Source organism: Agelaius phoeniceus, chromosome 7 (assembly GCF_051311805.1).
Source record: "Agelaius phoeniceus isolate bAgePho1 chromosome 7, bAgePho1.hap1, whole genome shotgun sequence".
Taxonomy (NCBI): Eukaryota; Metazoa; Chordata; class Aves; order Passeriformes; family Icteridae; genus Agelaius; species Agelaius phoeniceus.
Window position 1 is genome coordinate 3,480,373 of NC_135271.1, and position 15,680 is coordinate 3,496,052.

General features: G+C 53.9%; 1 protein-coding gene across 1 annotated transcript; it reads left to right on the forward strand.

Annotated features, from left to right (window-relative positions):
- The first annotated feature begins 1,769 nt into the window (after positions 1 to 1,769).
- On the forward strand, positions 1,770 to 14,872 carry LOC129133324 (olfactory receptor 14J1-like). The gene is made up of 2 exons (XM_077181389.1): positions 1,770 to 1,890; positions 13,917 to 14,872. The coding sequence occupies exons 1-2, from the start codon at positions 1,770 to 1,772 to the stop codon at positions 14,870 to 14,872; spliced, it is 1,077 nt and encodes a 358-aa protein (XP_077037504.1).
- Positions 14,873 to 15,680: the final 808 nt, after the last annotated feature.

The window sequence follows — 15,680 nt, forward strand, 5'->3', positions numbered from 1 at the left end:
TCTGGTATTCCATCATTAATCCTGTGGGAGAAATTGGGTTAAAGTTTTATCCACCTGTCCAATCTTTTACACATAAACCTTTGACAAATTCTGGGGCTGGGATTGGATCCAGCTGCTCCCAGTCTCCTCTCTTAGAAGGAATTTTTGAAGTCTAGGGGCACTGCAGGGGTTTGAGGATCCATGGTGTCTGTTGGGGGTAATTTTTCCATCTCATGACTCAGAAGGAGTTTCTCCAATAAAGAAACAAAGCTTTTGCCTGAAGCTCCCACTGTGCCCATGGCAGGAACCCCTGTGAGTGTCTGGGACATCCCGGCCCTTTGGCAGCCTGGGGACTCCTGGGATGTCACCGTGGAGCCCCCATGAATGCCTGTGACAGATGGGTGCCTTTGCAGCCCAAGGTGCCCTGGGATGTCACCGTGGAATGGCTGTGACTGCCTCTGACCACAGGGCTCTTTACCATCCCCAGAAAGCCCTGGGAGGGCTCCATGGAGCCCCTGTCTCTGCGTGTGACATTCCAGCTCTGGAACAGCCTGGAGACTCTTGGAAAGTCCCCATGGAACCCCTCTGAGGGCCTGTGACAAATTTGATCCTTAGCAGGCAACCATCACCAGGACCCTGTTGTTACACTGTGTTTCCATGGCAACCATCACCATGACCCTGTTGCTATGCTCAGTTTCCATGACAACCATCACCAGACCCCCCTGTTGCTATGCTCAGTTTCCATGGCAACCATCACCAGACCCCCCCCTGTTGCTATGCGCAGTCCCTTGGCAGCTCCATGGAGACCCCATGACGGGGTGGTTGCCATGGACACCAGCTCAGGCCTGCAGCCAGAGCCCGTTGCCATGGCAACCATTGGCAGCCCCATCCCCAGGCTCATGGGGTCCCGGAAGCACAGAATTGGCTGAGCTGGGAGGGACCCATCAGGATCCTCCAGTCCAACTGCTGGCCCTGCACAGGACACCCCAACAATGCCAGCCTGGGCCTGGCAGCACTGGCCAAACACTGCTGCAGCTCAGAGAGCCCTGGAGCTGGGAGCCTTCCCTGGGGAGCCTGGCCAGGGCCCCAGCAGCCTCTGGGCAAAAACCTTTTCCTGACATCCAACCTGAGCCTGCCCCGACTCAGCTGCAGCCGCTCCCTCCACTCCTGTCCCTGGGCACCAGAGGGAAGAGGTTCCCACAGCCCCAGCCAGGGACCCGCTCCCAAGGCTGCTGCCATGGCCACCAGGGCTGGCACCAGCTGGGATGCTCGCTTTCCACGGGCCGGGCTTCAGGAAAGGGATTCCCCAATTTCCTGCTCCCGCTAAAACCGCGCTGCCCTCGCTGCCCTCCCACCTCCCATGGAAAGCACAAAAGGCAATGATCCCGGGTTGGGATAGGAACAATTTATTGGGAACAGCATTGAGATAAGGAAACAAACAGGAGCAGAAACAATATTGATAACAGAAGGGATGAATAAAACTGTTTACAGGGAAAACTAAAACGCAATTCACTGGGTCTTCCTGGCCACAATTTCCCCTGCCTGCAAAGGACACCCTTCTCCTCAGGGAGGGGGAGAGAGAGAGAGAGAGAGAGATTCACTTTCCTGCCCCTAGCAATGACCTGAGGTGAGAGTGAATGTAATGACAGGGCCATGGCCAGACCCTCATGTTTTTCAATGCCACAGCAGGTTATTGGGAGGGACAGGAAATTGACAGGTGTCTTCCCAGCATGGATCACAGGGAAAATGGATCACCAGGGCTCTTCCCAGCATGGGACCTCCAATGGAGAATGAAGCTGGAGTGGTGCATGAAGCTCTTCCTGCAGCTGGGGCACTCGCAGAACTTCCCTTACTGGCGACTCCATTGGTTTCTGGTCAAGTCCAAGCTCATGGAGAAGCTCTTCCCACGAAGTGGGGCACTCGTAGGGCCTCTCCCCAGTGTGGATGCACCAGTGGATGATGAGGTGGGAGTTGCGCTTGAAGCCCATCCCGCACTCAGGGCAGAGGAAGGGCCTCTCCTCTGAGTGAATGTGCTGGTGGCAGAGGTGATTGGAGCTGGTTGGAAACCTCTTCTGACACTGGGGACACTCGTAGGGTCTCTCCCCAGTGTGGATGCGTTGGTGGATGATGAGGGCAGAGCTGCAGCTGAAGCCCTTCCCACACTCCCCACACTCGTAGGGCCATTCCCCAGTGTGGATCATCTGGTGGCGGATCAGGGTGCTGCTCTGCCTGAAGCTCTTCCCACACTCCAAGCACTTGTGGGGCTTCTCCCCATTGGGAAGCTGCCCATGGACCACCAGCTCTGAGCTCTGGCTGAAGCTCTGTCCACCTTCCTGGCTCAGGGTGGGTCTTTCCTCCTCAGAGCACCCTGGGCTGGGTTTGCAGCCCCTCCTCCTGTGTAATCTCTGGGGCTTTTCCTCCACACTGGAATTCGGCACCGTGGAGCCACTCAAAATGGCCTCTTCCAAAAGGTTCTGCTGTGGGGATTTGTCCTCCCTGGTCTCCATCCTCAGCTCCTTGTCTGGGGGAGGAAGGACAAGGAGAGGATGGGATTTGCCTCCGTGCCAGAGGGAAGGGGAAGGAGATCCCCCCAGTGCATCCCCAGCAGGACGGGGTTGGCAGCAGGGTTGTCCTGCAGCCGAGGCCGTGCTGGGCTGGGAGATGGAGCAGGAGAGAGGGGGAAAGGGGCACTGACTTCCTCCTCACCTGCCTTGGTGTCCTAGGGCATTGTGTCAGTTTGAAAAGACAGGTGTCTGCTAGGGAAGGCAGGAGACTCCCTTGAAATGGAAAATGTTATTCCCTTCACTTGGAATTATAATTTTCAAAACAAGGGGCTGTCAAGCAAAGTCTATGGGAATAGGAATAACAGTTCTTCAGAAGGAAAATTAAAAATACAAATGCAGTAGTACTAAAAACTACTTACGGAGTAAGAATACGACCTGACACCCTGTGGGTCAGAGTGTTGGTAGCACTCCTGTTAAATGGTGGCTGCAGTGCTCCTGCAGGGACAGGTGTGGTTCTGTTGGAGCAGTGATCCTGTAGAAGGGTGGAGTTTTCCTCTGAAGGTCCAGTTGTGGCATCGATTGGCCTGGTCTTCCTCTGGGATCCAGTGGAGCTGAAAGCTGCTCTTCTGCGAATCTTGTGGGAGAAGGCTGACTCTGTTGTTCACATTCTCAGATTATATCCAGGTAGGAATGCTTGGCTCCTCCCTCTGGGCAGAGCTTCTCACAATGGGATGATGGAATTTTTATCAGTGACACTCAATGGCCCATTAACAGAAGATATCTCCCTGGAGGGAGGATTCATCTGGAAGAGATAAAGTAAACTGCTCAATTAACAGATGATAATTGCCCCAGCTTTAACAGTGGGTAATTGAATACACACCCAGCTAAACCTGAGACACTGTTCCAGCCTTGGAAAGCAGGATTTGGTACCAGGATTCTTTAGGGAATGCAACCCTGATTGAAGGCAGAGATAGAATCTCCAGAGCCTGCAGCCAGAAATGGACAGTTGTGTGATACTCATTTCAACATCTTCTCTTTCGGAATTGTTTACTAATGATTATTTACTTTGCCTACCTAATATTTTTGTAATTTTTTGCAAATTTGCATTATCTAAATTACACTGTTCCTTAAGTTAAGTTGGTGTCTGTGTCTTTGGTGCAGGCCCTGCCCACTGGCGAAACAGGGCCCAATCCTGCCTAAGTGTTACCTGGGGTGACAAAACCCTCACTGCAAATGTGCCCCCTTCCTCCTTGTTCCCCACACTTCATGCACTGATCATGATGTCCTATGGTCTGGGGTGTCCCTGGGGTCAGCTGGGGTCTCCTGTCCTGGCTGTGTCCCCTCCCAACCTCCCCCACACCCTCAGCCCCTCCCCAGCGTGGCCGAATGAGGGGCAGGACAGGCCTTGGCTCAGTGCGAGCTCAGCAAGAACAAAACCATCTCTGCGTGCTCAGCCCTGTGCTCAGCCCCCGGGCCCAGCATTTCCTCCACTGCCACCCCGGACCCCCCTTTCCCACCCCTCTGCCCCACAGCCGCTGCAGCACCGGCTGACAATAGAAGCAATTCTGGGGCAATTCCAAGTTTCCTTGGTTCCTGCACAGCTCCAGCTCAGCTGCTGGCAGGTTACAATTAAAGAAAAGTGCAAATTTGTCCCAATACAGATATTATTAAAAGGAAGTGAAAGCTCTGTGTAGCTGTCACAAAGGTGACAGGGATGAAGAGAATAATGATTCTCACATTTGGAAAAAACCCAAGCCTGGGAATCCAGTAGTTATTTGGGAATTTAGCTACTTGAGCTGGGCTTCTTGTGGGACTTTTAGCAGCCTTGCGTTCCTCACCATGTGTGAATGAACCTTGTCAGTCTTGCTGGTATCATTTGCTCCATTTCCTCCAGTGATTTTAACAAACTTTTCAAGGAGGGACAACAAAGTATTTTCTTTACACTGCAGTCCCACAACAGCCATTTTCCTCATCAGTTCTCCCATAGGTCACTCAGACGAAGCTGCGTCAGTTTCCAAGAGATCCTCCAGAGAGACCCACAACCTCCTCAGAGGAAGGAACCATGCTGTTGTCAAAGGCAACTGGGGTCAAAGAACAGTGCCCTGAACTCACTGTGCCAAAGTAATTTTGCAATCTGGTTAAGAAAATATTAGAGAGATGCCATTTGCCCTGGAGCAGGGCAAGTGTGACATTGTCCCCTGTGTGTGTGGCCTTCCCGGGGTAGGGGTTTTACACCTGAGCCAGTTTGGGTAAGGGGGGTGGTGTTCACCCCCTGAGCAGGGATTCCCCCACTGTTTCAGGCTGCAGTGTAAGATGGAACCAAATGCATGTTTTCAATCCCCATCTTCAACTGCTATAAACAGGTGAGGCAGTGTTCTTGATCTCTTCCATGACTCAGCCCTGATAACGCCCTCCAGGGGAGAGATCTTCTGTGAATGGGCCATTGAGTGTCACTGCAGGAGTGATAAAATTCCATCATCCCATTGTGGGATGCTCCGCCCAGGGGGAGGAACCAAGCATTCCTACCTGGATATAAGCTGAGCCTTGCAACACCAGGAGCAGCTTGCCTACTGGATTCCCAGAGGACAAGAGCTCCAGAACCACCCCTGGACCTTCAGAGGAAGACCAGACCCTTCTACAGGATCACTGCTTGGACAGAATCATGCTCATCACTGCAACAGGACTGCAGCCACCATTTAATGGGACTGCTACCACCACCCGGACCAGCAACAGGGTGTCAGGTTATATCCTGACTCTGTCAGTTTAAGGCAGTGTTTCTGTATCATTGCCTTCTACTTCATTTTCTTGTTAAATTCTAATTCTGGCTTAGACTCTCCCCCAGGTTTCCTTTAAATCCTGTAAAAAGACAATGTGTGCACCCTTTGTTTGGTTCCCAAAACAGGATTTCCCATTCCCAAACCTTGACTCAAAAGAGGAGGAGTCTGCGAGAAATAGGAAGGAGCCCTGGGACACCAAGGCAGGTGAGGAGGAAGTCAGTGCCCCTTTCCCCCTCTCTCCTGCTCCATCTCCCAGCCCAGCACGGCCTCGGCTGCAGGACAACCCTGCTGCCAACCCCGTCCTGCTGGGGATGCACTGGGGGGATCTCCTTCCCCTTCCCTCTGGCACGGAGGCAAATCCCATCCTCTCCTTGTCCTTCCTCCCCCAGACAAGGAGCTGAGGATGGAGACCAGGGAGGACAAATCCCCACAGCAGAACCTTTTGGAAGAGGCCATTTTGAGTGGCTCCACGGTGCCGAATTCCAGTGTGGAGGAAAAGCCCCAGAGATTACACAGGAGGAGGGGCTGCAAACCCAGCCCAGGGTGCTCTGAGGAGGAAAGACCCACCCTGAGCCAGGAAGGTGGACAGAGCTTCAGCCAGAGCTCAGAGCTGGTGGTCCATGGGCAGCTTCCCAATGGGGAGAAGCCCCACAAGTGCTTGGAGTGTGGGAAGAGCTTCAGGCAGAGCAGCACCCTGATCCGCCACCAGATGATCCACACTGGGGAATGGCCCTACGAGTGTCGGGAGTGTGGGAAGGGCTTCAGCTGCAGCTCTGCCCTCATCATCCACCAACGCATCCACACTGGGGAGAGGCCCTACGAGTGTCCCCAGTGTCAGAAGAGGTTTCAGACCAGCTCCAGTCTCCAACTGCATGAGTGAATTCACTCAGAGGAGAGGCCCTTCCACTGCCCTGACTGTGAGAAAGGCTTCAAGCAGAAATCCCACCTCATCAGGCACCAGCGTATCCACACTGGGGAGAGGCCCTACGAGTGTCCCCAGTGTGGGAAGAGCTTCACCCAGACCTCTCATTTGACAAAACACCAACGGAGCCACCAGTAAGGAAAGGCCTGCAAATGCCTCGATTGCAGGAACAGCTTCACGCACCACTCCAGCTTCTTTCCCCGTGGGAGAAGCCACATTGGGAAGAGCCCTGGTGATCCATGTTCCCCGTGATCCATGCTGGGAAGACACCTGTACCTTTTCCTGCCCCTGCCAATGACATGATGTGGGATGGAAGAACGTGAGTGTCTTGCCATGGCCCTGTCATTACATTCACTCCCACCTCAGAACATTGCCAGGGGCAGCAAAGTGACTCTCTCTCTCTCTCTCTCTCTCCCAGAGGAGAAGGGTGTCCTTTCCAGACAGGATGAAATACGTGGCCAGGCAGAGACAGTTGTTTATGTTGTGTTTTTCCCTGCAAATAATTTTACTTGTACTTTCTGTTGACAATATTTTTTTTATTCCTGTTTGTTCCTTATCTCGTTGTTGTTCCCAATACATTGTTCTTATCCCAGCCCGGGATCTTTGCCTTTTGTGCTTTCCATGGGAGGTGGGAGGGCAGCGAGGGCAGCGCGGTTTTAGCGGGAGCAGGAAATTGGGGAATCCCTTTCCTGAAGCCCGGCCCGTGGAAACCGAGCATCCCAGCTGGTGCCAGCCCTAGTGGCCATGGCAGCAGCCTTGGGAGCGGGTCCCTGGCTGGGGCTGTGGGAACCTCTTCCCTCTGGTGCCCAGGGACAGGAGTGGAGGGAGCGGCTGCAGCTGAGTCGGGGCAGGCTCAGGTTGGATGTCAGGAAAAGGTTTTTGCCCAGAGGCTGCTGGGGCCCTGGCCAGGCTCCCCAGGGAAGGCTCCCAGCTCCAGGGCTCTCTGAGCTGCAGCAGCGTTTGGCCAGCGCTGCCAGGCCCAGGCTGGCATTGTTGGGGTGTCCTGTGCAGGGCCAGCAGTTGGACTGGAGGATCCTGATGGGTCCCTCCCAGCTCAGCCAATTCTGTGCTTCCGGGACCCCATGAGCCTGGGGATGGGGCTGCCAATGGTTGCCATGGCAACGGGCTCTGGCTGCAGGCCTGAGCTGGTGTCCATGGCAACCACCCCTGGCATGGGGTCTCCATGGAGCTGCCAAGGGACTGACCATAGCAACAGGGGGCTGGTGATGGCTGCCATGGAAACTGACCATAGCAACAGGATCCTGGTGATGGTTGCCATGGAAACTGACCATAGCAACAGGAGGCTGGGGATGGTTGCCATGGAAACTGCCCATATAAACAGGGAGCCTGGTAATGGTTGCCTGCTAAGGATCAGATTTGTCACAGGCCATCAGAGGGGTTCCACTGGGGACATTCCAAGAGTCTCCAGGCTGTTCCAGAGCTGGAATGTCACACACAGAGACAGGGGCTCCATGGAGACCTCCCAGGGCTTTCTGGGATGGTAAAGAGCCCTGTGGTCAGAGGCTGTCACAGCCATTCCATGGTGACATCCCAGGAGTCCCCAGGCTACCAAAGAACTGGAATGTCCCAGACACTCACAGGGGTTCCTCTCATGGGCACAGTGGGAGCTTCAGGCAAAGTTTATTAGAGAAGCTCCTGTTGGGTCACGAGGTGCAGAAAGGATCCTCAATGGTCCCCATAGATCCCCAAATGTCACTCTTGAATCAGTGTTCTGTGGTTTCTTTCCAATGGAAAACAACCATACTTTTCCTCCAGGTGTCCATGTCTGAAATTGGGATTCCACCTCCAAAATTCTGTATATCCAAGGGTTGCTCCCAGGCACAATCTGCCAGTACCATCAAGTCTGGCTGGCCTTGGCCTCTGGTGCCTGCCACTGCAACACTGGGGCTGGGTTCTCTCCTTCCATGGAGATCCCTGGGACACTGTGGGACCTCATGGAACCAAGGGGATCATTGTGGCACCACTGGAGCCCATGGAACCAAGGGGCCATGGTGACACAGCTGGGCTTCATGGAACCCAGACACCATTATGGCTCTGTGGGGCCTGATGGAACCATGGAGACCATTGTGACCCTTCAGGGCCTGGCATCACCAAGGGGGCATTATGGCACCTCAGGGGCTCAGGGAAGCAAGGGACCATTGGGACAATGTGGGGCCCCATGGAACCCAGGGAACATGGAACAGGTCTGGCTGGTTTGGCCTCCCAGGGGTCCCCTGACAGGTCTGGCTGATGTTGTGATGTCAAGGGCTGCCTCTCATCAGCTCCTGGAACACTGGGGCTCCGTGCTTTTCTTGCTATGGAAAAGAACCGTCCCCCTTTTCAGATGCCCATTGCCAAAATTGGAACTCTCCCTAAAACAATTCCTATATGCAAGGATATCACTCAGAACAAATTCCTGCTTGCTCTGGCTGGCCTTTTCCTCTGGTGGCCACCTCTCATCTGCCCCTGAAACACTGGGGCTCTGTTCCTTCCTTCCTATGGAAAAGAACCGGCTTTCATGTCCAGGGACCATGGCCAAAATTAGAATTTAGCCTCTCAATTCTGTATGTCCAAGGACTGATCCCAGACAAAAGTAGCCACGACTGAAAGGTCAGGCGGGCCGTGTCCTCTGGTGATTTTCTTAGACACTGAGCTGAATGTTTTCATTTGAAAACACCTTGGGGAGGGCCCAGAGATCTCCCAGGGAGGTGTTTTGAAACCTCGGGCACGTGAGCACTACATATGGACAAAGGAGCTCTGTGCTCTGCACTGTTGTGTTGGTTTTGCATCATGGAAGTGATGTTCTAAGAGAAGCTGCTAGCAGTTTCATCTGTGTCTGACAAAAAAAACAATCAGTAATTATCTTTGAGAATTGACAATCTCTTAAACCACTAAGGGAACTGTACACGCCTCTGTGAAGACACATGTTAAAGATGAGAAAGCCTGGGAGGGTCTCTTTCCCTTCTGGCTGGCACAGAGGTAACAAGGCTGACCCGGCCCCGTCTCAGCCAGGCCGGGCCGGGCGGCTCCTGCCGTGGGGCCGGGCCCCATCCCAGGGACCCTGCCAGGCCCCATCGGCTGCCGGGCAGGGCAGGGGAGGCCGCGGGGCCGAGGCCAGGCCGGGCCATGGCTGCAGTTGGGAACATCTGGGCCCTGCTGAGCCCTGCCCCGCCGCCAGCCCGGGCCCAGCCAGGATCCGCCGGGCCCAGGAGCAGCCCCGGGCTGGGCCGGGCCGGCTCAGCCAAGATTCTGCCACCCTTGGGCTTCAGCCGCAAGCCCCGGGCAGGGGCAGGAGAAGCCATCGGCCCCGGCCGTGCTGCTGCTGTGCTCTGGCCTGGCTGCTGAGATCCTGGCCCTGCCCCAGCGCGGCCCATCCTGACACAGCCCCAGCGCAGCCGCTGCAGAAACCTCCATCGTAAAACAGCTCCGGCCGCAAGCACCGAGCCCGGCCGGGGGCACGGAACCATCTGCAGGCCCCGGGTGAGATATGAACTCTTTCAGTGCTTCCATCCTCCTTCCAGTGAGAGAAAAGGACAAAGTGCAGGCACACAGAGGAGCAACATGAAGACACCGAGGTCAGTGAAGAGGAAGTTGGGTTCCAGATGGAAAGGATGAGGGGATGCCTTGATCTTGGGGCTGAAATCCTCTTGTAAAGCTATGGGGAAGGATGGAATTGATACATCAGACTCTCTTTTTCCCTATAAGGCATTGAAAAGTATGGGGAGGTGACTTGTTCAGCAAAGGCCTCCATGCTAAAGTAAGCAAATGTTGAAGTAGCTGTGATCCCATGAGAAGTTTGAATGCAGAAAAAGAAAAGAGTGATGAGACTCTGTGCCCTCGGGAGAGAAGAAGATTTCTGTTCTCAGAGATGAAGATTGTTTCAGAAATAGATAAGGAGAACATTTGCTCTTAAACAGCTCATCTTTAAACTAATACCCCATAAGGTGACATGGCCGATAAACACAACTGTAAAAGAGCTGTGAAAAACTGGGAGGAACATCACAATTGCAGAGTTTCCGGGCAGCTGCTATTCATGGCAAGTGAGAGCCACGAGAGAACTGTTTTCTTATGGAGAAGTCTCCATAGCATGAAAGAGAGCCTCCTCTCCCTAAGCCAACTGAAGAAAGACTGTTCTAGAGGTGGTAAACTGACTGAAAATTCTAGGTTTTGTCTCTTTATATGGTTAGTAAGAAAGAAAAGGGAGAGGAGAAGTGCTTTGAAAGTTTTGTTCTTATTACTCTTTCTTTTAGTTGCAATTAATAAAATTTTCTTTATATCCTTTTAAAGTTTTGAGCCTGTTTTGCCTTTCTCCTGATCCTATCTCACAGCAGGAAATGAGTAATTATATTCTAATGAGTGCACTGGTAATCAGCCAACACTGAACACACCACAATAACTGCAGCATTCTCCAAGAAATTTCAAATTGGTGAAACAAAACCACTACACAAATATTTCTGATGAACTGCACTCAAGCGGAAGGAAATCAAGGCAGAGCCATGGTTTGTCAGGACTTGCTTGATCCTAATGAGCCCTGTGGTGCATTTGGAGCTGAGCCCTTGAACCTCAGGGCCTGAGAGGAGATTGCACAAACCTTTCCAAGAGTCAAAGTCAGTTGAAAAACCCAAAGTGTCACAAAGCATGAATGGGTCCCTCTGAGGACCATCCCCAACACACGCTCCTCATGGGCTTCTTGGAGAACAGACTGGAGGCCAGGATGGCACAAAAAATCTCTCAAAGATTCAGAGTGGAAAAGAAAATCCAAACTACCTTAAAAAAATTGAGTATTTCAAAGCATTACTGAGCAGCACTGAGTGTCAGTACAAAGCTCTCAAGGGACTCGTTAAAGCAGATAATTGGGAAATGATTGCACAAACCTCTCACAGAGTCTGTGTCAAAAGGGAAACACCAAGTACCTTCAAATAACTGAAGTACCTTGAAGTATTAATGAGCCCACTGAGTGTTGTTACTGACAAAGCCTCTCCAGGGACTAATTACAGCAGATAATTGGAGCCCATGATTGCACAAACCTCTCAGAGACTCCAAGGCAAAAGCCAAACCCAAAGTCCTTTGAAAAACCTGCAGTCCCTGCAGGGAGCATGAAGGAGCCCCCAGGGCCATTGCTGAGCAAGGCTCCCCAGGGACTCCTTGCAGCAGATCCTTGAGGCCACTGGGATGTGGGCTAGGGGGGGATGCTGAGGGCAGCACAAGGGGCTGACAGTGCCCAGCCTGGCTGGGGCTGGGCCAGGAGGCCCCAGGGCCTCAGGACAAGGTGTCTCCTCCCAGCCCTTGGTGGCACAGACCCTGCTGTGCCCCAGGGCACCAAGACTTGGCTTCTCTTTGTCCCCACCTGTCATCACTGCCTGCAGTTCTCTGCTCTGCCTGGGGCCTGGGGACACTTGCTCAGCTGTGTCCCTCACTGGGACCCATTAAAAGTCCAAGAAACTTTGGAGATGGATTCTGCCTTGGAGTTCTGCAGAGGTTTCTTCAGCTTCCTCTCAGGGACTGATGTTCAGGGCCTGAGCACAAAGGCCCAGAGGCTCATTAAAGTCCTTGTGCTGTGTCTGTGCTGCTGAGCTGGGCTGGGCTCCTGGCACAGAGGCAGCTCCTGCTCACCAAGAAGAGCTTCAAAAGCACATTTCTCTGGATGAGCAGCTCTTCTGCCAGCCCAGCAGGGCTGGGGCACTGCCTGCAGCCAGCCCGGGCACAGCCCAGAGGCACAGAGAGCTTCAATCAGTCAGGGCTGGGAAGGGGCTGAGAAGTGCCTGGGGCACAATCACTGCCAGCCCTTGGCACAGGAACCTCTGGCTGCAGGACAATGCAGCTGCAGCTCCTGGAGCCATCTCCTGCAGCTGGAACATGCCAATGCCTGCAGAGCCTGTGAGTACATTCTCTGCTTGTCTCTTGTGCAGAGCAGCCAGGGGTGCCCAGGGCTGTCCTGCAGAGCAGGGTCCTGCAGCCCAGGGCGCTGTGCTGGGGCAGGGACTCTGCTGCCTGCCAGGGACAGCTCTCAGCCAGCCCTGGCAGATGCTCCCAGCGCTGGGGAGAAGCTCTGGGGGGAAGGAGCCGCCCTGAGCAGGGCAGGGGCTGCTGCTGAGAGGGGCTGGGTGGGGCAGGGCTGCTCCCAGCTCCAGACCAGCCTGGGCACAGCTCCGGAGGGCACCTCCGGAGGGCACAAAGGAAGGTAAGCCCGGGATTGCTGGAAAGATCAGGAGCTTTCCTGAGAGTGTTTTCAATTTCCTGCTTGAAGAAGGATGGGAACTTTGGGGTGATGACAAAAAGATTTTTTTTATTTTGTACAATTTTCATATATTTGTAGCTCTACAAATTACTATTACATAGTTATAAATCTATATTCCTTTTTTTAAGTCTATTAAACTCTTAATGAACTCTATTACTATTATATACATCTGTAACTATAATCCTTTATTAACTTTATTATTTTCCCTAACCTTTTTCTTTGATTTTAGAAAGATAAGCTGATTGTCTGAATGCATTCCTGAAATACATACAGTATACAATACATATAGTATCCTGTATAGTCTTATTATCAGGAAGAGGGCCTACAAGAAGAACATTTTGTTTTTTGACCAGAATGTGAGCAGTCATAACAAAAAGTGAAGGCAGAGAAGCCCTTGGACCTACTCCAATGGGTTGAGCCAGGGGTGTGTAACCGGGGTAAGTGAATCTCCTATTGGATGTTCCTGTTCAATATCCTAATTAATCAACCTTAATAAATTGTTGAAATCAGGCCCCGGGTGTGCCCCATCCCACTGGGACACCTGGAAGCTTCCAATTAATGTCTGGTTTTTACTTTACTGTTCTAACACGGTTGCAAGGGAATTTTTTTCTCTTTTGATTATAAAAAACAAGGGGATGAGAGAAGCAGAACAGAAATTGTAATCCCAGCACCCCTTTGCAGGGCCCAGCAGGGCTCTCCTGAGCTGCCCTTGCCCAGCTGCACACAGAGCCTGCCCCAGCCAGGACCCTGCAGGCAGGTTTCTGTAGGGCCCCAGCCAGGGCACACAGGCTGGGATGGGCTCTGTGAGTGCTGCCAGGGACAAGGCTCCTCTCAGGAGGGAATGTCCAGGCCCAGGGAGATGCTCAGGGAAGCAGAGGGGGCTGAAGAGAGCAGGGCTGGGGCAGGAGGGCACTGTTGGTGTGTGGGAGGTGCCGGGCACAGCTGGGCACGGGAACACTGTCCTGAGTGCCCGGCTGTCTCTGCCCTGCCCTCTCAGGCACAGCACCACAACATCTGCTCTTGCTTCTGCCCTGCCCTGACATTGGCACTGTTATCTGCTGCTCTCAGGGAGGCTCTGGCATCTGCAGCAGCTGAGTCAGGCACTGCCCTTGGCATTCCTGCCAGGCAGGGCTGTCCATGGGAATGGGGTGTCCAAGCTTCCCTGGCACCTGTGGGGCTGTGGGCAAAGCAGTCCATGGGAAAGGGGAATGAGCTGAGCCCCCTCCCTGAGATCCCATCATGGGCACAGCCAGGGATCTCCTTGCTGTGCCCTGCCAGGCTCTGAGCTGCCCTCCTGGGTGTCCTCATGCACAGGCCTGGCTGTTCCTGGCACACTCAGCCAGCACAACTGGAGCTCAGGCAGGGACCTGGGTGAAGGTTTTCCCAGAGCAGGAACAAGGCTGGGTGAGTCCCAGCAGGACAATTTGCAGGGAATGGGCCAGGTTTGGCTCCATGCAGCCTCTCCTGACTTGTCACTGTTCTTTCTCCATGAACAGATCCCCATGTGCAGCCGCAGAAAATGTCCAACAGCAGCTCCATCAGGCACTTCCTGCTGCTGGCATTGGCAGACACGCGGCAGCTGCAGCTCCTGCACTTCTGCCTCTTGCTGGGCATCTCCCTGGCTGCCCTCCTGGGCAACGGCCTCATCATCAGCGCCGTAGCCTGCGGCCACCACCTGCACACGCCCATGTTCTTCTTCCTGCTCAACCTGGCCCTCGCTGACCTGGGCTCCATCTGCACCACTGTCCCCAAAGCCATGCACAATTCCCTCTGGGACACCAGCAACATCTCCTACACTGGATGTGCTGCTCAGCTCTTTTTCTTTCTGTTCTTCATTGGAGCAGAGGTTTCTCTCCTGACTATCATGTGCTACGACCGCTACGTGTCCATCTGCAAACCCCTGCACTACGGGACCCTCCTGGGCAGCAGAGCTTGTGCCCACATGGCAGCAGCTGCCTGGGCCAGTGCCTTTCTCACTGCTCTCATGCACACGGCCAATACATTTTCCCTGCCCCTGTGCCGTGGCAATGCCCTGGGCCAGTTCTTCTGTGAAATCCCACAGATCCTCAAGCTCTCCTGCGCCAAATCCCACCTCACGGAAGTGGGGCTCATTGCTGTTAGCTCCTATTTATCATTTGGCTGTTTTGTGTTCATTGTTTTCTCCTATGTGCAGATTTTCAGGGTCGTGCTGAAGATCCCCTCTGAGCAGGGGCGGCACAAAGCCTTTTCCACCTGCCTCCCTCACCTGGCTGTGGTCTCCCTGTTCATCAGCACGGTTATCTTTGCTCACCTGAAGCCCCCCTCCATGTCCTCCCCATCCCTGGATCTGGCCCTGTCAGTTCTGTACTCGGTGGTGCCTCCAGCCCTGAACCCCCTCATCTACAGCCTGAGGAACCAGGAGCTCAAGGCTGCAGTTTGGAGACTGATGACTGGATTCTTTGAGAAACATTAAACTGCTAGCCAATTTCTACAAATCTCTTGTAATAAAAGTCATCTTTGATACTCCTTCTTGGTTTCATTTTGGAGGTTCTTTTCCTTTGTTTTACTTTTTCCGTATCCACAAAGAAATGTCAATGCTTCCAACATTTCTCATTATGTTTCTCTCCACCTTCCCTGTAGCCACAGACTGTGTCAATGCAGGGCGGTGCTCTTGGTGGCTTTAAAGGAACTCAAGGATCTCCCAGCAGAGTTTTCTGCAGAGATGCCCTTTTGTTGCCTTCTCTGGAGCTGCAGCAGCAATGTCTGTGTGCAGAGCTGGGGCAGATCAGTGCTGGCCCAGCAGCTGTGCCCAGCAGCAGCAGCAGCAGCACTTGGTGTTGCCAGTGCTGCTGCCGTGGCCCTGCCCCGCTGCCCTGGTGGCCCTGGTGTTGCTGCAGGGCCTGAGTGCTCTCGGGGCCGGGCACAGCCCTGGGGGTGGCAGTGCCGGGGCTGCAGCAGGGACAGGCCATGGGCACTGCTGGGGCAGCGCTGACGCCTCAGGCCAGGTCCTGGGGGCTCCAGGCTCCTTGCCCAGGCTCTCTCAAGAACACGGCCAGGCCAATGCTCAGCACAGAAACCCCCATGAGCAGCCCCAGGCTGGCCGTGGGCAGGCTGGGGGCAAACAGCTTGGCTGGGGCTCTGCAAGGGCCCTGGGGCAGACGGGAAGGAGCAGCAGAGCAGGGGCTGATCCATGCCCAGTGCGCTGCACAGCCCAGGGCAGCGTCCCAGAGCGTCCTCATGCAGCTGCCAACAACACCCCCCCTCTGCAGCCCTGGCCTCTC

What these genes read in the sequence shown, in the direction of transcription:
- LOC129133324 (XM_077181389.1), top strand. Translation starts at nt 1,770, where the DNA reads ATGAAGCTGGAGTGGTGCATGAAGCTCTTCCTGCAGCTGGGGCACTCG. An exon ending in GGAGAAGCTCTTCCCACGAA is followed by an intron (nt 1,891 to 13,916) that starts GTGGGGCACTCG and finishes CTCCATGAACAG; the next exon opens with ATCCCCATGTGCAGCCGCAG.